General features: G+C 45.0%; 1 protein-coding gene across 4 annotated transcripts in view; it reads right to left on the reverse strand.

Moving 5' to 3' along the window:
- The window catches only part of rars1 (arginyl-tRNA synthetase 1), a 43701-nt gene extending 25948 nt beyond the window's left edge, over nucleotides 1-17753 (reverse strand). The window contains exons 1-4 of one of the 4 annotated variants that reach the window (XM_085995771.1): nucleotides 17640-17753; nucleotides 8643-8777; nucleotides 2683-2871; nucleotides 410-518 (exon numbers count right to left, since the gene is read on the reverse strand). In XM_085995771.1, the coding sequence (XP_085851897.1) occupies nucleotides 410-518; nucleotides 2683-2871; nucleotides 8643-8777; nucleotides 17640-17738 (532 nt within the window). In that variant the 5' untranslated portion in view covers nucleotides 17739-17753. Of the gene's footprint in view, nucleotides 1-409; nucleotides 519-2682; nucleotides 2872-3043; nucleotides 3066-8642; nucleotides 8778-17175; nucleotides 17304-17639 lie in introns of those variants that run through there. The other 3 variants (XM_085995772.1, XM_085995773.1, XM_085995774.1) reach the window with 3 other exon arrangements.
- Between the last annotated feature and the right edge of the window lie 2052 nt (nucleotides 17754-19805).

Raw genomic sequence — 19805 nt, forward strand, 5'->3', positions numbered from 1 at the left:
AAACTGCCGGACATACAAAGTTAATGTTGAAGCATACGGAGATTTTCATCTCCGTATCTGACAACAAACACTGTTGCTTAGCAACAGCTTCAAACAGTTGGCCCGTACCTTGGAAGTGTCTCTGTAGCTTAGCAACAGCTTCAGAGAGACTTTCCAAAGCCTGGCTGTTGGAAAAAAAAGCCACGAGAAGAAAAACAACCTAACAGAACGGCTCCTGATATCTGCCGGTAGATCGAGGTTTCCGGACATACAACCTCCGGATAAACCAAAGTCTCCTGTAAATACAAGTTGTTGTTCTTGTTGAATTAATCCAAGTAGTAAAGGGGAAATATTGAGCAAAAGAAATATCTCACAGAGATTAAGAAATGAGCTAAAAGAAACATAAACTCAATCAATAAATCACACTTACCCGGTCCAGCAATTTCAACCTTTTCAATGATATCGTTTTTTGGAATGTTACTGATTATTTTCTGGGCAATCTCTCTGGGATTAATCTTCTCTCCTTTGGCTTTCAATAGCTGAAAACAATCCGTGAACAAAGGATATTGTATATTTTTGTTATAGAGAAAATAGTTAAGAGCTATAAAGCATTAATTTGCTTCTGATCTTCATTCGCTCACAAAACCGAGTCTTTCTCTCTCACTCCTCCCTTTCTAGCTGTATACGCAGTAAAACTAGGCAGAACCATTTATAAATATTGTTCAAAATGGTGCTGCTTGTCAATTTTAGTATCAGCAAGTTTTCTCAAATGCCCTTGCCCTATCTGTTTCTGATGTTGGGGATGTATGTGCTTGGTTGTCATGTGCTGCAACTGTAAGATGCATATTTTAGTTAATAAGTCGTCCCCTGCTGCTGTGTGGAGAGAAGAGCTTGGTTGTTTGACCTGTGGTTTATTGCCAACTTCCCTTCCTCCTACTCTGATACAATTTGGCACAATTGGGGAAGGAATGGACACAAGAAAAGATTGTGAACTAGGTGTATAGTTTTCAATAAAATTTAGGAAATTGCACTTTTCAGAAGAGAAATCCAATTTTTATTGTAGGCTCCAAAATTTTGGAACAGCACCAAAGTATCAAAAATACACATTTTCTGGGACAAATCCATACCCAGAAAAAAAAACCCTTATGCCACCAATACTTACACCTCCCTTCAGATTCACAGATAATATCGATTTATTTTGTTCAATATAAGTGAAAGAATATTTGGAATACCAACATCTTAAGATACAAGAACTTTTAGTGTAATTCTTGGTTTGCACATATTGTGGGCTTAAATTAATTACTATTTTTGAGTTATCAACTTTTTTTTAAGCTGTTGGTCAGTTTTTGTTAAATTTCCTAGATTGTAGTATATGAATATAATAAAAGCACACTGGGATGTTTTACTATGTTAAAGGTGCTACAGGAAACTCTTTTTTATCCGACACCGACGGGACTGGCGTGGTGCTGGTTTATCAAAAAGTCCAGATTACAGGGAGGTATAGTAAAAGGTACGAGAGCCCCGTACACGGCCACAGGTCCAGGCGTCCCTGTTGCATGGCAACAGGTGCAGGAGCCCTGGTTACACGGCCACAGATCCAGGAACGGTCACTAATATGAAGTAAAACTTACCTGAACCTACTCCTGAATTTTGCCGGTTAACAGAGATTTCCGGTTATTTAGATGCCGGTAAATCGAGAGTTTCCTGTATATAAATGCAAGTTGTTGTAGGACGCATTTCTAGATATAGTATAGTCTTTCTGAAAGAATGTCTGGATAAACAAGTTAGTCAGCTCTTCAGTAATTAGAAGTAAGTGGACTTTAGTGAACAAACAGAACTATATCAGTGCTCCACTGGGCCAAAATAAAGCTTTCAAGGTGTAAGACATCACCGCACCTTGGATCCTGATAAAGTAATGATTTAATTTTACCTGGCATACGGTGCCTTTGGGTTTTTCTTGACAGGCCATTCATTAACTGAAAATGAAACCTGATCTTCCGCTGCTTTTGTCTCTAACCCCTCCCTCGCTGAGCTCAGGTTCTTTCTTTTTCTGCTTGAAAAGGTGGTATAACTGGGCAGAATCAGTTGCAAATACAATTACACAGAACTGGAGAACATAAAATTAGATAATGGTGCTGTATGGGAAATTTAGTACCAGCGTGAGGTTATAAATTATTTAAGGGATGCTCAATGTTTCATGGGAGTGCCCTCGCCCAATCTGTCCCTGCCATCGAGAGAAAGTCCTTGGGTGCAGAGTGCATTTTTTATGACATGGCCTTGCAATACTGTGAAACTGCAAGGTATACATTTTGGTGGACATAGTCGAATAAGGCGCTCTCAGCTGCTGTAGGTTTTGCATTGTGTTATTTTATCGATCCTGCTGCATTAATACACTAATTGTTTCACCAAAAAATGTGAATTTTCTCTTTTGACAGCACAATATTTTAATCGTTCAAAAAGCATTTCGCAAAAATAAACTTGCCCCCACCAGCCCCCCCGCAATTTTTTTTAGTGCAATGGCACAGCTTATACACAAGTTCCAAATCAATGCAAGACCATTTTTACTCTCTGCAAATTAATGCACCAGCTACTAACAAGCTGTAGTGACTGTGAAACAATACTGGAAACCACACCAGTCCCAGGTGATTACCCGCTCCATATCAATCCTCTCCAAGTATTCTATGGTTAACAACTTTCCCATACCTGAGAGATTGCCATGGCACTGTTGCATTGGTAATCTCCAAATTTTGACTGCTGGCTTGGTGTGACTGCTAATGGTAGGTTTTCAAGATGTGGATAGGCAACCTTGATGGCAACACTGAAAATGTTCTGTAGACGTTGGTTGATGTTTATCATGCTGGTTCCAGCTTTGCTCTCTTCTTCTTGTAGACTCTGAAATAAATGAAACACAAAGAAACAAGTTGCTTTTTGGAGTCAGAACCTGCAGAAAACATTTTCTGTATAGTCCATGAAGAGAAGGTCACAGTGTTTAACGTTTATGCCACTAAGGGGAATTCAGCAGAAATCAATTTTGCAGCATTACTGATAGAACGGATTCTTTTACCCTCAGTCTGGTTCAGCAATCACTGAGTCGAATACAACTGGAGAGTTCAAACGATTTATTATCCGCGGAGTCTTACTCTGGTATATCGGCACCGACTCCTGCAAGAGTCTGACGAATCCAACAGAGTGAGCAATTTTTCATACAGCGTGCTACATTTTTATACCTGCATTGAGAAAGCATTAACACATCGTGCATTCTGCGCCAATCCTGAGCTGTGCACGTATACTTTTAATTTGATTTCCTGGTCTGGCAGTTCGAGCTGGGCAAGCTACATTTCACTGAATGGGTTACGGCTAAGTAAACATCACGGTAATGCGTTTACGATCACCTATTGTCTGTATAATTTCTGCACGCCGCCCTACATTGTTCCTTATCAGCAAGGTGTAACATCGTGGGCGCCAGCCACATTAGCAGCTAAAGATCAGGTTAGCCTTTTTTTTTCTTCTTTGCTGCCTTTACAGTTTCTCGTTTCTTTTTCATTGACCTTGGTATTCTCATTACAACATTAGGTGGATCCTGTCAAATGTCAGAGAACTTGCCGAGAAGGGCCCAAACACTGCATAGATGGTTGAAGACACATTTCTTTTACTTTAAAGATCACAGATCAATTAATGTAATTTTTGAATGTATAATCTTTAGATTTGGTGGTGGTGTGGGCGGGGGGTGAGTGAAGTACAGGAGAAGGAAGGCAAGCAGGAAGTGATCAGTCACAGCCTTAATAGATCCATGAGGAGACAGGACCGCTCCAGGAAACTGGTCAGCATATTTTCTTTTTTTAAAAAAAAGATACCCAATAAATTCTAATCTAGAACCAAAAATCTTGCATTGAACAATGAAGATGAGGAGATTTTGTTACTTCTAGATATAGAAAATGATATGCAGGTTTTGCTGTCATCTTTGGCCCCAATAATTTCCTATCTTGTGTGTAGAAAAAAGGTCCACCCATCCCAATCAAGCAAATGGAGGACTCAATTCAACAATGATCTATTTTTAAATGTAAAATCGTAGAATAGATAGAATGTTAACTGACCACAATTTATATAGGCAACATTCCCATATATTCTTACTTGAGTCAGTAATAAAAGAACTTTGGCCTAAAAATTCGGTTGCTTTGCGCCTCCCGTTAGCACCCTCTAACGGGGCGCAAAGCAACTAAGCGCCCGGTCCAAGGCCTCCCGCGAAATTCAGTGGGAGGCTAGCGGCAGCAGTAACCACTAGCGCCCCGTGGCGCTGCGCCGCCGGCGATGACATCATCACTGTGCGCAACGCCCCGACTGCGATCTTCGGTAGCGCCCCCTGACTTACCACCAGACGCTATGTCCCGACGGGGTCAGGGGGGCCTACCTGTGGCCGGGGTGGCGCTAATTAAAGGGAATGTGCCGGGCGGCCATTTTTGTTGCTGGCCGCCTGCCAGCACCTGCCCCCGTTGCCGTCCCCGGCCCCCTCTGCAGCCCCCCCGTGGAGTGTCGGCTGCGCTCCGTGAGCATGGCACTTCTCTTGAGTGCCGGGCTCTTTTGCCAGCACTCTGATCCCTGGTAGGCCAGCTGGGCCCCGGGTCGCGCTGCACAAGGCCCCTCCCCTTTAATAAGAGGAGGAAGGCCTGCAGTACGTGCAGCAGCGCGCACCTACACCATGATATTCACTCGCAGCGCCCCAAGAGGATGGCGGGGCGCTTCCAGTAGCGCACCGCTTCCCTCTTGGGGCGCTACCGTTGAATTTCAGCCGCGGGGGGCGCTAATTTTTTCAGGGTGCTAAAAGTAGCGCCCCGGCAAAGTTAGCGCCCCAAAGGGGGCGCGACTCAATTTTTCCCCCTTTGGACTTCTGCCTTCTCTCAAGTGACTGTTGCCTATCGACACAAGTATCCATGGCAAGTGGGCCGAGAGAAATAAAGAATTTTCTTTGGCGGCTTCAGCCCAAAAAGGTTTGGGAACCCATGGATTAAGAAGATGAGTTACTTTTTAATACATCAGTTTTGGTAAATTTGTGTGCTAGAAATATGCTTAATTGCTTTGTAGATGGAATATTGGCGAGAGAAAATACTGTTTTTTCGGTGAGGGTGTCCTTAATTGTGACTGACTGAGCTTGAACAATGTATTTAGAACACAGTGATCAAATAGCCTAAAGATGCCCACTGCACTCAGCTCCCACACAGTTTCCTGTAGATACTGACTGGCAGGTTAATTGACTGGCTAGGCATGTTAATTAATTGGTGAGACCATCAGTTACACTAAGTCTATGACTACGGTTATTTTACCTCTTGTAAAAGGATAGGTTTTATTTAAATGTCGAAGCTGTTGTAACATTTTAGCTTATGGCCTGTCCCACAATTGACGTGTAAAAGTGCACAGCCTAATAGAAACATAGGAGCAGGAGTAGGCCATTCAGCCCTTCGACCCTGCTCCGCCATTTCAATATGATCATGGCTGATCCTCTATCTCAATACCATATTCCCGCTCTCTCCCCATACCCCTTGATGCCTTTTGTGTCTAGAAATCTATCTATCGCCTTCTTAAATATATTCAGTGCCTTGGCCTCCACAGCCTTCTGTGGTAGAGAATTCCACAGGTTCACCACCCTCTGAGTGAAGAAATATCTCCTCATCTCAGTCCTAAATGTCCTATCCTGTATCCTGAGACTGTGACCCCTCGTTCTCGACCCCCCATCCAGGGGAAACATCCTCCCTGCATCCAGTCTGTCTAGCCCTGTCAGAATTTTATACGTTTCAATGAGATCCCCTCTCATTCTTCTAAACTCTAGTGAATACAGGCCCAGTCGACCCAATCTCTCCTCATACGACAGTCCTGCCATCCCAGGAATCAGTCTGGTGAACCGTCACTGCACTCCCTCTATGGCAAGTATATCCTTTCTTAGGTAAGGAGAGCAAAGCTGCACACAGTACTCCAGGTGTGGTCTCACCAAGGCCCTGTATAACTGTAAGTAAGACATCCTTGCTCCTGTACTCAAATCCTCTGGCAATGAAGGCCAACATACCATTTGCCTTCCTAACTGCTTGCTGCACCTGCATGTTTGCTTTCAGTGACTGGTGTACAAGGACACCCAGGTCCCTCTGTACATCAACATTTCCTACTCTATCACCATTTAAATAATACTCTGCCATTCTGTTTTTCCTATCAAAGTGGATAACTTCACATTTATCCACGTTATACTGCATCTGCCATGTATTTGTCTACTCACTCAACTTGTCTAAATCACCTTGAAGCCTCTTTACATCCTCCTAACAACTCTCAGTCCCACCAAGTTTTGTGTCATCAGCAAATTTGGAAATATTACATTTGGTTCCCTCATCCAAATCATCATTGATATATATTGTGAATAGCTGGGGTCCAAGCACTGATCCCTGCGGTACCCCACTAATCACCCACTGCCACCCCGAAAAAAAAACATTTATTCCTACTCTCTGTTTCCTGTCTGTTAACCAATTTTCAATCCATGCCAGTATATTACCCCCATCCCATGTGCTTTAATTTTGCACACTAACCTCTATTTATTATGCATCCAGTCTGTCTAGCCCTGTATAAAATTCTGACAGGGCTAGACAGACTGGATGCATAATATGGATTATCAAAGGCCTTCTGAAAATCCAAATACACCACATCTACTGGTTCTCCCTTATCTATTCTACCAGTTACATTCTCAAAAAACTCCAGTAGGTTTGTCAAACACGATTTCCCTTTCATAAATCCATGCTGACTTTGTCTAATCCCATTGATATTTTCTAAGTGTCCTGTTATCACATCCTTTATAATAGACTCTAACATTTTCCCTACTACTGATGTTAGGCTAACCAGTCTGTAGTTCCCTGTTTTCTCTCTCCCACTGCAAAAACCGGTTACAGATTTGGCGACCGCGGCAGGACGATAGGTTGTGGATTAGATATGGACAGTTTGGAGGGCAAGAGATCCGGAATGGAGGACAGAATTTCCTCCTACGTGTTTAAAAAGGGTAACGTATCCCAACAATGGGTGCTGGAGATGTTGCGCTCTGAGAGTCCCCAGGATAGGGCCGCAGAGTGGACAGGGAGCAAGGAGCACAGGAAGTCCAAAAAGGCGAGCTGGCTCCTGTACTTCCAAAAGCAAGTTCAACTGCTCCGGGAGCAGGTTGAAAAGCTCAAAAACGAGCTGAAGGAGTCTGATGACAAGTCAGACACAAGGGGGATAGTCGGGAGTAGACTAGTGGAGGAGTTGCGCGAGGAAAGACAGGAAAGACGCGCACAGGAAGAGACCTCCCGTAATATGGGGGAATACCTGCGGTGCCAGGTTACGGAGGCCAGCTTAAATGAGCAGGCCTTACGGGAGGAGAACGCAAGATTAACAACGAGAGCCGACGGTTTGGAGGGTCAGCTAAGGGACATTAAACTAGCTCATAAGGTAGCTAGAAGTAGGGGCTATGAAGACTCTGATCACGGTCCCTGCGAAGAAAGGATTAAAAAAATGACCAAAGCCTTGTCTGGGGCCAGAGGCATGGTCTGTTTAATGGCACCAGGGGAAACCCGGGTGGAGCGGGATGAGGAGGATCAGGAAGCAGAGAACAAGGTTCAGGACAGGGAAGTCCCACCGGCGCCGGAAGCGCCACCAAGACCAATGTATCCTCTGCGGTAGCAAAAGTACAGTCCACCCACACCAAATGGTGACCAAGGCCCGCTGCAGAGCAATTATGTGGTCCCATTCACCACCCCGCAGTTGCAAGCCATGGTAGCAGAGTTGCCCAAAATAAAACAGGACGGGGACCCCATCAGTTCACTTTATGGAGGTCGAGCAGGTAGGGGGGATCAACGGGTGTAGCGAGGGCGAGATCCACAGGCTGATGCTGCTCTCCCTTGACGGGAAACTGTACCAGAGCCTGTCCGCAGCCACAAAAACGGGGCGAGGCACCACAGAGGGGTTGAAAGAGGAGATCCCGAGAGCCATGGGGCACACCCAGGGTAGTCCGTTCTCACAAGTGGAACGGACTCTACAATTGCCGGCGAGGCACCGGCTGCATTTGCGGACAGGCTACGGCCGGTGTACGCCAGACCGCGCTCAACTGATAGGGGTCCCCAGAAATCACTGGCTCAGGACCCTGGTAGCAAACAGCCTGCCACGGATTAAAGCCAAGGCAGAAGCACGGTTTGACTCTGAGGACCTCGCGAACACGGAGGCAGGCGTGCTCCGGACATTGGGCTTAGCTTTTAGGGCCGGTTCCGGGGAGGAGGTCAAACACAAATGGGAGGGCAACCAAAAGGCAGACGAGCTGGCCAAACAGGGGGCGATGGAGAATGCACTGCTACTGTTTGAGCCCTGGGGACGCAGTAACTCTTGACAGTTAAAACAGATTGCCAAAAAAGATGGTCAAAGAGCAGCAGAGATCACAATTGATGAGTAACACCATTATGGAACCAAGGACAACAGGCTAACTGAACGTTCAGCTGCCTATCTTCAGCACAGTTCACTTGTCATTTGATTGCATCGCCCCACCAATAAAAATTCTCTCACATGTTGCAATATCTCTACATTTTTCTGTCTCCCTCCCCTAATATATTTTCTATAACCCTATTAGCTTTCCAAATGAGTCGCAAGGTCCACATTAAAACACGACTCACCCGCTTGAGAATGTTTAGCCGGTACTGGAGTTTGGTGTTTTCCTCTAACATCTCGCCCAGTCCCAAGGAGAAATCTAGCACCACAGGGTTTTTCAAACCCTCGATTTCAGCAATGAGAGACTGGATTTCCTTCTCCTAGGCAAAGGAGTTAACAAAAAAGAAACTGAGACACACCTACGATACGTAGACAGTGGAGTAGATTTCCAGCTTGCGCCCGGGCGTAAAACAGACATTCCAGATCGGACGTCTGTTCTAGAAACCGATCGATCATTTCCACGGTGGAAACAAAATTTGTTGGTTTCTATAACAGACGATCGATCCAAGGCACAGGTTTTCCCAGGGCAACAAGTTGAAAATCTACTTCAGTATCTCTTACTCACACATCCTAAATTTCACTAAAGTTCACCCCCCAAGCAGGTTTTATTTATCTAATCAGTAATTACTTTTCTAGCAATGATCATTTTAACCCTACGAGAATAATAAAGATAGAGGAAAGGAATATGCATTTACATCAGGCCTTTCATAACTTCAGGATGTCGCAGAGCGCTTCACTGCCAATGAATTACTTTTGAAGTGTGGCATGAAAATTGTAATTGTAATTAAAATTATAATTAACAAAATCATTACATATATATTCCAATGCAAGAACAAGTTTTATTTGAAAACTAGTTTAGAAATCTTACTTTTTCCCTAAAAGAAACATAATGAAGCAGAAATGTCTCAATACTTTTTGCTGATTGATTATTCGCAGCTCATAAAATTATGGGTTACTAATCGCAGTCATGCTATTGGTGAGAGAGCTACAGAACGCTGTAAATGTGCTATATTTGTATCTGATAAAGTGCCACGTAACAAACCTGTTGCAAAGATCAAGAGCCCCTGATACTAAAGTGGCAGCATGGAGAGCGGGTTGGCTGAAGGACAGAGATAACAGTAGGAAATTATTGGCCTGTAATTTCCGATAGGAGGCTTCCTGTGTGCGGATGCCTATCGGGAAAAAATCTACTCTTTTACCCGAGGGCTCCCGAGGTCCGGACACCTCCGCTCCTGGGCCTCTCCACAGTCGAAATGCGCAGGGCCCATGTATCCCAGAGGCGCATGCAGTTCACAAGCGTCCCTGGGATCACGTGGGCCAGGCCAGCCAATAGAAGGGAATCTTCCTTCATACTTTTGACAGATAGACCTGCCAAATATATGAATGGAGATCACCCCAAAAACACATCAAAAATTAAATAATTTTTTTTAAATCAATTTTTAAAATGAGTTAAATTTACATTAAATTAAATATTTTAAACAAAAATTTAACTTTTTGAAAAAAATAATTAAAGTTTTTTACGGAGCTAAAAATAAACTTACCTTTTTTAAAAGTATTTTTAAATTATATAAATGAGTGAATTTTTTTTTTTACATTTTTAAATTCTTATGCTTCTGCGCAAGGCCTGCTTTTACCAGGCGTAAGATTTGTAAGTGTTTTCAGCGGGCGGAGGTTCTGCAGAAAGCGGAACTCTCCCCCCGCAGAGGCCCTTCTCCAGGGCAGGCGTCCGATCTGTCAAGAGGATTCTTGACAGATCGGAAGTGCTGGTTTTCAGCCTGAAACCAGCATTTTCGATGTCCCTACGGGTGTGTACACAGCTCATACACACCCGTAGGCATCGGAAAATACAGGCCAGTGTTTCTTGGATTGGCAAAATCTAGCTAATGTGTGTCCAGGGATGTGACCTCTGAAGATTAAATAGGCTCTTCGTCAACAGTTAGGTAATGAGAGTAGTAATTTTGTTACTACCAATTAAGGAGTTAAATGCTGCATGCACTCTCATGGGCTGTATTGATTTGCTTGTTTGGGACTCCTGGCCACGATAGAAATCTTTCTAAATGCCTGACTGCAAGTTTGCATAGATTAAAATGTCAGATGTAATGGACTGGACAAACATACCAGCCGAATTGTTTCTGATCAGATAGTAACACCAAAACAATGGAAGGCTGCTTTCCCACATAACTAACAGTAGTCCCTAAATAATGTTGTTTGCCTCTCCCAACACAAAGACTAAAAACCTCTATGACTCGGCCATTGTTATTATTCTGTCTATTCTAAAGTCCTATTAAAAGAACAAATGTTAATAGAAGTTTTCCTCTTTGTTATAATGAAGTTGTGGTTCTGTCAGCTGATAAGTTTTCTGCAATAACACTATTTCTTTCACTAGAGTCCACTAACACATTAACATTAAGAGGGTTGTATTTTCATACCGGATTCTGATCCTTACCCCAATTATTACTTCTTGGGAGATGAAAACAGCCACAGGCGGTTTAAAAAAAAAAAGAAATTTGAAAGAAAAAATAAGTTTATTAGCAAACAATGAATCTCACACTTGCTACCTCCAAAAACGTCTTTAGTTAATGGTCAATGAAGAGCTAGCTCTTATTTCAGGTATTGCATTATCGTGCAGGATCTGCTGGTGTTGACTCATTGTCAAGTGGCTGCTGAATTGGTTTACACAGGCCAATACTTCCACCAAAGCCATGTATGCTTTTTCCTTCAGTGTGACTTGTCTTCATAGGTTTCAGCCAGCCAGGGTCGGAGCAGTGAATGACCGGCCGCAGCTTCAGGACTTGACATTAGGATGTGCATGCGCTACATCCCACCGCAAATTCCGCGCCTACGTGTTCTGACATTCTGTCAGCAATGCCATGGGCGATCCACTAATCTAAATGACATTACAATTACAGACAGGTTCTCTGTTCATTTGTATATTTCAACAATTTTTATTCAGTTCTATCCCTAAACTGGTTCTGCCATTTAACTTTATCTTTTCCTTTCATCGCTGCGCCGTTTGCTCCCAACATCCATTTGAAAGTGGAAGCAATTAAAAAAACTTTGCGTTGGTTGAAAAATCAGCTTAAAAGGCCAATCTGCCTTCAGAAGCGGGACACGGTTGCATTCGCATCCAAACAAGAAGCGTAACATCAAAAAATGATCTGGGCCACTGTAGCCTGACTACCTAACTGAGTAAACTCATCGGTGACACTGAGATTCCTTGCCCAGTGAACTCCCCCTAAACAGAAAAAAAAAATCCCAAAAGGTGCAAAAGATACACTAGAATTTACATGCACAGTATCAGTCAATTAACAGCAAAAGTTTTCACTGTGCATTTACTCAAACTTCAATTCGCAGAATTCTTACTCGCAAACACTGAAAGCAAACTATATATATCCCAGCTTCCACACAAGAACAGGTGCTGCCATGGGCGAGGTCAAAATAAAACACAGACCACTGAGTTGGAATACCTCCATTTTTGAAACCATTAAAAAAACTTGCTATTTCCTGGAATCTCAGCCTTTAGAAAAAGCTCCCAGGAATTTTTGGCTTTTAATTGAATAAAATGAATGTCCATTATGTGCTGATCAGGCTCAGTAATGAATTCCCAGTATGTGATGGCTCAGTGTGTAAGTATAGCTGGTGCGCAGCCATTGCTGGGGCTGAGGGCACAGCCATTGCCGAGCCAACTTCCTTTGTTCTGCATTACAAACTTTTATAAATTCATCAAATCAGAAATGATGGCAAAGAACGAGGCCTTCGTACCTGCGCGAGTTCTTCAATAGAAGTTCATGGCTGATTGTCAATCACAAATGCAGGCAAAACACTGATCATCAGCGTGAACCATGGACGGTTGGTATTGGTATCTGTATCCAGTAGCCCCGTTTCCAGCTGCATCTGCTGCAATTTTACTGACTCAAATCCAACTCTCTCAATTTTAAAGTGCCTTTCTTTGGTTAAAAGTGAGATATAACAGTTTAAAATGGAATTTAATTTGAAATGTGGTGTTGGATTTTTATTTCCTTTGATCCCATCAGCCAGCCTCCAACTACAAAGGAAAGCCAGCACTGAACAACTGTCAATGATGTTTGGAGTTTTATGTCTTATTTTTAAATTGGTATGTAATCGGGTAACCTGCTCCTTTTCCTTATTGCACAAGGTGAGACGAAAGTAAGTATTCACTTTGACAGACCTTAATTACAAACCTGCCATATTGCTGACAACAACTTTCCATTTACAGTGTGGTAATAATACAATGATACACTGCTCACTGGGACTGATAGATGTACGGGGCAGTGTAAGTGTATAATGGATAAGAGACAGTGTCTGAGATCCTGGCAGACACGGTTCAAATGGACAGACAAGCAGCAGTAATGGGTGATTAGTGGCTGTTCAGCAGGTATACATTAAAACTGAGCCATGGGACTAATGTACCTGTTTAGCAGAGCATAGCAAATTTAAATTGGGGGCAGCTCTGCACTGACTGTCGATCACAAATGTGGACAAAGAGGGGCATAAGGTGAAACACTAATGATTGGAATATATGTAATTATTTCTGGCACTATCCCAGTGAACCTTTACTGTTCCTTTTCCATTATACTACTAATCCTTTCTATAAGAGTGCCCAGAACTACATACAATATTCCACTTGGGGCCTAACCCACAACTCCAGGGACTTGAGCACAGAAAGTTAGACTGACACTCCAGTGCAGTGCTGAGGGAGTGCTGCACTGTCGGAGGTGCCGTCTTTCGGATGAGACGTTAAACCGAGGCCCCGTCTGCTCTCTCAGGTGGACATAAAAGATCCCGTGGCACTATTTCGAAGAAGAGTAGGGGAGTTATCCCCGGTGTCCTGGCCAGTATTTATCACTCAATCAACATAACAAGAACAGGTGATCTGGTCATTATCACATTGCTGTTTGTGGGAGCTTGCTGTGCGCAAATTGGCTGCCACGTTTCATACATTACAACAGTTTCCTACATTACACTTGAAAAAAATTATTAATTGGCTTTAAAGCACTTTGAGACGTTCGGTGGTCGTAAAAGGCGCTATATAAATGCAAGTCTTTCTATTTGACTTTTTTTTAATGTAATTTTCTACCTGCAATCCTAACATTAAAGATCAATGTATCTGCACTTAGATCTCGATCTCCCTCCTTTGAACTTTGACCTTTAGGATGGACTTCCTTTCCCAAAATGATCCAATTCAATTTTTCTGCATTTACCACCAATCTGCCTAGTCTTTTTAGGCAGTACATTGACTAGCACAATGAGACTTGCCATTCATAATGGGCCAGAATCTGCTGGAGCTGGGCATCTTGCAGTGTGTCCCGTTTGTTAGATTTTTTTCCCTCACCCTTCAGTTCAAAAAATGTTTGCGTTGCAAATTGCTGGAAGTGTGAGCTGATACTGGCGCGGCGAGGGCAACGGGGCATCTGGGACCTTGGTGAATGACAGGACCAACAGTCTATCTCCTTAATTACAAGTTTCCTACATCACAACAGTGACTCCACTTCAATAGTACTTCATTGGCTGTAAAACACTTTGGCATGCCCTGAGGTGGTGAAAGGTTCTATATAAATGCAAATGTGTCTTTCTTCACCAGTGAGATTTAAGGACAGAGAAAGAAACATGGCGAATTAAGAGTCAGATTAGATACTGAAAGAGAATTTCAGGACAAAGGACAAAGGAATGCTGCGCCATGATCTTCACGGAGACCTGGTTGAACAACGGCATCCCTGACACCACCATCCAACTAGAAGGACGCACGGTCTTCCGCGCCGACAGAACTGCACACTCCGGTAAGAGCAAGGGAGGCGGTTTGTGCATTTACACTAACACTGCCTGGTGCACTAACACGGACATAAACGATAGATACTGCTCGGCTGATTTGGAATTCCTCATGGTAAGGTGCAGACCCTTCTACCTGCCTCGGGAATTCACGGCTGTTATCATCACTGCGGTCTACGTCCCACCACACGCTAATGCCAAACTAGCACTGAAGGACCTCTACAGGGCCATCAGCGAACAACAAACTGCGCACCCAGACGGAGCTTTTATCGTCGCGGGGGACTTCAATCACATAAACCTAAAAACTGTACTACCGAAATTCCACCAGAATGTTTCCTGCCCCAGAGGGGAGAACACACTGGATCAAGTCTACACGAGCGTTGTAGACGCTTATAAGGCCATTCCCTGCCCCCACCTTGGGAAGTCTGACCACCTCTCCCTGTTTCTAGCCCCGGCATACAAACCGCTCATCAAAAGAGTGAAAACATCAGTGAGAGCAGTGAAAGTATGGCCAGAGGGGGCAGTATCGGAGCTTCAGGATTGCTTCGAACGCACTGATTGGGGCATGTTTGCCCATAATGATATCGAGGAATACGCATCCACAGTGCTATTCTACATCAACAGCTGCGTCGAGGTCGTCACGACCCATAAAAATATTAGGACATAACCCAACCAGAAACCCTGGATGAACGGAGAGGTCCGCTCACTGTTGAAAGCACGCGACGCAGCATTTAAATCTGGCGACGCGGCGGCTTACAGTGCAGCTAGGACCAACCTAAAAAAGGGTATCAGGACTGCCAAGAGGAAACAGACACTGCGGATAGAGGATCATTTCCACAACAACTCGGACCCCCGGCGCATGTGACAAGGCATCCAGTCCATCACTGACTACAAGGGCAAAAACACCAGCCCCCCGGTTAGCGATGCCTCCCTTCCGGAGGAGCTTAACAACTTCTACGCTCACTTCGACAGGGACAACAGGGAGCTGGCTACCAAAGCCTTGCCACCCCTGGAAGACCAGGTGCTCACTCTGTCGACCTCCGACGTAAGGGGTGTTCTACGCGGAGTGAACACACGAAAGGCTGCTGGACCGGATAGCATCCCTGGATGGGTACTCAAGGAATGTGCTGATCAGCTGGCTGATGTCTTCACCGCCATCTTCAATCTGTCATTGGCCCAGGCAGTAGTCCCTACATGCTTCAAGACCGCTACCATTATTCCTGTGCCAAAACAAACGGCTGTGACGTGCCTAAACGACTATCGACCTGTCGCACTCACACCCATCATAATGAAGTGTTTCGAGAGACTGGTCCTGGCTCACATCAAAGCCAGTGTTCCCGCCTCTCTTGACCAACACCAGTTTGCCTATCGTGCAAACAGATCAACGGAGGATGCAATCACAACTGCTCTACACTCGGCACTGAATCACTTAGATGGTAAGGAGACCTACATCAGAATGCTGTTCATAGACTACAGCTCAGCATTCAACACTATCGTCCCCAACAAGCTGGCCACCAAACTCTTGGCCTGAACATTTCCCTCTGCAACTGGACCCTGGACTTCCTAACAAACAGACCCCAGTCTGTCAAATTAGGTAACCACACCTCCCCTCCCCTGACCCTGAACACGGGGGCCCCACAAGGATGTGTGCGGAGCCCCCTCCTCTACTCCCTCTTCACCCACGACTGTGTGGCTGTTCATGGTTCCAACACCATCATCAAGTTTGCGGATGACACCACGGTAGTAGGCCAGATCACCAACAACGATGAGTCAGCCTACAGGGAGGAGGTCCAGCATCTCGTGAAGTGGTGCGCCGATAACAACCTGGCCCTTAACATCAAGAAAACCAAAGAAATCATTGTGGACTTCAGGAAGTCTAAAAGGCGGAAGTCACACCCCCATCCACATCAATGGGGCTGTGGTGGAAAGGGTGGACAGCTTTAAGTTCCTCGGAGTCCACATCACAGAAGACCTCTCCTGGTCCCTCAATACCTCCTCTCTGGTGAAGAAGGCCCAGCAGCGCCTTTATTTCCTAAGGAGGCTGAAGGGATGTAGCCTGTCACCCCTGATCCTCTCTAACTTTTACCGCTGCACAATAGAGAGCATCCTGACAAACTGTATCACAATATGGTATGGCAGCTGTAGCTACTATGACCAGAAAGCCCTGCAGCGGGTAGTCAAAACTGCCCAACGCATTACCGACACCCGGCTACCGAGCATAGAGCACATATACCAGAAACGCTGTTTACGGAGGTCACGGTCCATCATCAAAGACCCTACCCACCCCAGCCACAGTCTGTTCGCCCTCCTGCCATCTGGGAGACGCTACAGATGCATTTGCACTCGTACGACCAGATTTAGGAACAGCTTCTTTCCCAGGGCTGTCATCCTACTGAACTCCACAAATAAACTCTAAAGCCTGCACATCTGCCAATGCACTTTATTATGGTTATGTTTATGTTAATGTATTACAAGCCAAATGTATGTTGAATGTTTAAATGTCTTAATCTAAATGTACACTCTCGGGAGCCACAAGCCTACAATTCGTTGTACTGCACTTGTGCACTAACAATGACAGTAAAAGTTGATTTGATTTGAGAATTAGAGGGATTGGATTAAGAGACAGTAAAAACAGCGCCTTAAGTGAGCAGAAAATGATTGGGCTTAACTGTGATGCACCTCACGGCTGATCAGCCCGCTGAACTGTGATGCTCCTCACGGTTGATCAGCCCGCTGTCTCACAAGTAGCCTCTTGGGGCCGGAAAGGAAAGAAGGGCCTTCAGGAGAGGCGGGGAAAAGCGAAAGCAAAACAGCAAGAAAGCTGCCAATGCAGCGAGGAGGATCGAAGAATCTGAGGAGGAGGAGCCAGGACTGAGGGGCCCGGCTCTGAACCCCACTCTCTGAGCCTCACCCTGCCTTAGCCACACTGACCTGCTCTTTCATGCGGGCTCCGTACTCATCCACCAGGCTCGCCATCTCGCCCCGTCCGTCAGCCGCTCGCTCCCGCGCAACATCCGCCCGCCGGCCGCCACAGCGCCACCTGCGACCCGGAGGCTAAACTATTCCCACAGCGCCACCTGCGACCCGGAGGCTAAACTATTCCCACAGCGCCACCTACGGACCGGAGGCTAAAATATCGTCACAGCGCCACCTGCGGAACGGAGGCTAAACTATTCCCACAGCGCCACCTACGGACCGGAGGCTAAAATATCGTCACAGCGCCACCTGCGGACCGGAGGCTAAAATATCGTCACAGCGCCACCTGCGGACCGGAGGCTAAAATATTGCCACAGCGCCACCTTCCTTCTCTTTTTGCAACAACCTTTCCCATGGTACTGTGACGTTGTTCGTAGTTGCCCTCCTCCGGATTCTTATGATTGTCAGCACTGAATTACCTGGGGTCCTTGGATTTTTTCCTGCCTCCTCTTTCTACCCCGATGGATGGTCACACACGTTCCTTCCTTACTAACTCGTCTTACTTGTGGGTTGACCATCCTCTGGAATGTGCATTTCCAGAAACCCTTCAGCCTCCTGTCTGTGATGGAGTATCCTCAGCTGCTCCTCAAACTCAGAAATTTTAAGAGGAAGCGCAGGCTGTCAACATCATTCCAGTGTGTGTGGTCATCTCGGATACACAACACATCCAGGACCTCCCAGCTTGTACATGTCCTACACATCACAGGCCCTGGTTGTCCCCCATACTTAACCAAACTATTTTCTCTTAAAAGTTTATTAAAAACAAACACAACTTAGAAATCTAACTGCTCAAATAAAAATCATAGCCAACTGTACCTCAAGGCTAAATGCAACAATCTACTGGTGCTTTTGTGCTCAACTACTCTTTCAACTTTCACATCAGTCCAAGGACAGGTGGAAAAAATCAGCTGATTATAATATTTAATTAATGAATTAATCAATTTATTAGTGGCTCAAAACAGCACAGATTAGCTGTCATCTACACCATGACCATCCACAACGTATGTCAACTTTCTTTATTCCTCACTGCTAACCTTTGCTTCAAAATGCCAATTGCATGCTCTATGATGTGTTCTGGTGCTTCCATGGCTCTCATTGTACCCATATTGCTCAGGTGCAGTTAGGTTACGGAGGGGTGTCATCAACCAGGTGTAGGCTTATCCTTTGTCCCCTAGCAGCCGTCCTTAGACATTCCTCAAGGAGTTAGATATATTTCTTAAGCCTAAAGGGATCAAGGGATATGGGGAGAAGGCTGGGACAGGGTACTGAATTTGGATGATCAGCCATGATCTCATTAAATGGCAGAGCAAGCTCAAGGGGCCGAATGGCCTACTCCTGCTCCTATTTTCTATGTATTCCTGGATAGGTCGAAAAGTGGAGGGATGGTTGAGTGCCAGAGAATGAAGGCAAAGTAGCAGCTGCCAGCAAAACTGGCGCAGACTTCCATTACTCTTCTGCAGTGATCACACGCCAATTGAACATTGATGGAGTGGAAGCCCTTCCTGTTCACGAGCTGCTGGCTCGTCTTCTAGTGCCCTCATAGCTACATGAATCCAGTCGATGATGTCCTGGACACAACAGAAGCTGACCATTGCTGTAAATTCCAGCACATTCTCATTCTGGTTACTGATATTCATTGCAAATGTACTGGTTTGCTCTGGCAAGGAGAGCATTATTGACCAGTTTGATGAAGCTGTGCACTGCAGGCTGGGCGATGCAGCTAAGTCCGTAAGGGGGACCCCGAGCTTCCGGTCACCTGTCATTTTAATTCACTGCTCCACTCTCAGACCTCACCATCCTCGGCCTCTTGCATTGTTCCACGGAAGCTCAGCGTAAGCGCGAGGAACAGCACCTTCGATTAGGCACTTTACAGCCTTCTGGACTCAACATAGAATTCAACAATTTCATGTCATAACATATATATATATTTTTTATCCACACTTTTGTTCTGTTCTTCTCTCCCACAGGGCAGCTGTCTTCCATTCTGCCAGCGCAATTTATACTTCATCTAGAGCCATCCTCTGTTTCTTAACCTGTCCCATTACCATCCCTTTGCCTTGAATATCTCTTAATGTCTGTCTCTTAATCTCTCCTGCCTTCCAGCCTATCACAGGCCTTCCCTTTTGTTCTTTCGTCCCCTCCCCCATTTCCCAGCCACTACACTTGCTTAAAAATCTGTTCCATTTCCTGCTTTTTTCCAGTTCTGACGAAAAGGTCATCGACCTGAAACGTTAACACTGTTTCTCTCTTCACAGATGCTGCCTGACCTGCTGAGCATTTCCAGCATTTTCTGTTCTTAGATGCAGGTAATGTCCCCTATAGCACCCTGGAAGGAATCTGTGGCAAAAAAAGTTTGGTGACATTGAGAGCCACTAGCAACCCATTCTCTCCCCCCCCCCCCCCCCCCACTCCACCAGGTCCTGATGCAACAGACTGCAATTAGTCTCCCCATCTAACCTCGTTTCAACCAAAGATTACACTTTCTCTTGACTTCCCACGTGCAATATCAAGGGAGATCAATTAATAATTAAAATCTTTTATCACATCCCAATTATAGCTTTGCTTAGGTTTCAAAAATTAGATCA

Source organism: Somniosus microcephalus, chromosome 8, assembly GCF_052327205.1.
Source record: "Somniosus microcephalus isolate GS21.2 chromosome 8, FLI_Smic_1.0, whole genome shotgun sequence".
Classification (NCBI taxonomy): Eukaryota; Metazoa; Chordata; class Chondrichthyes; order Squaliformes; family Somniosidae; genus Somniosus; species Somniosus microcephalus.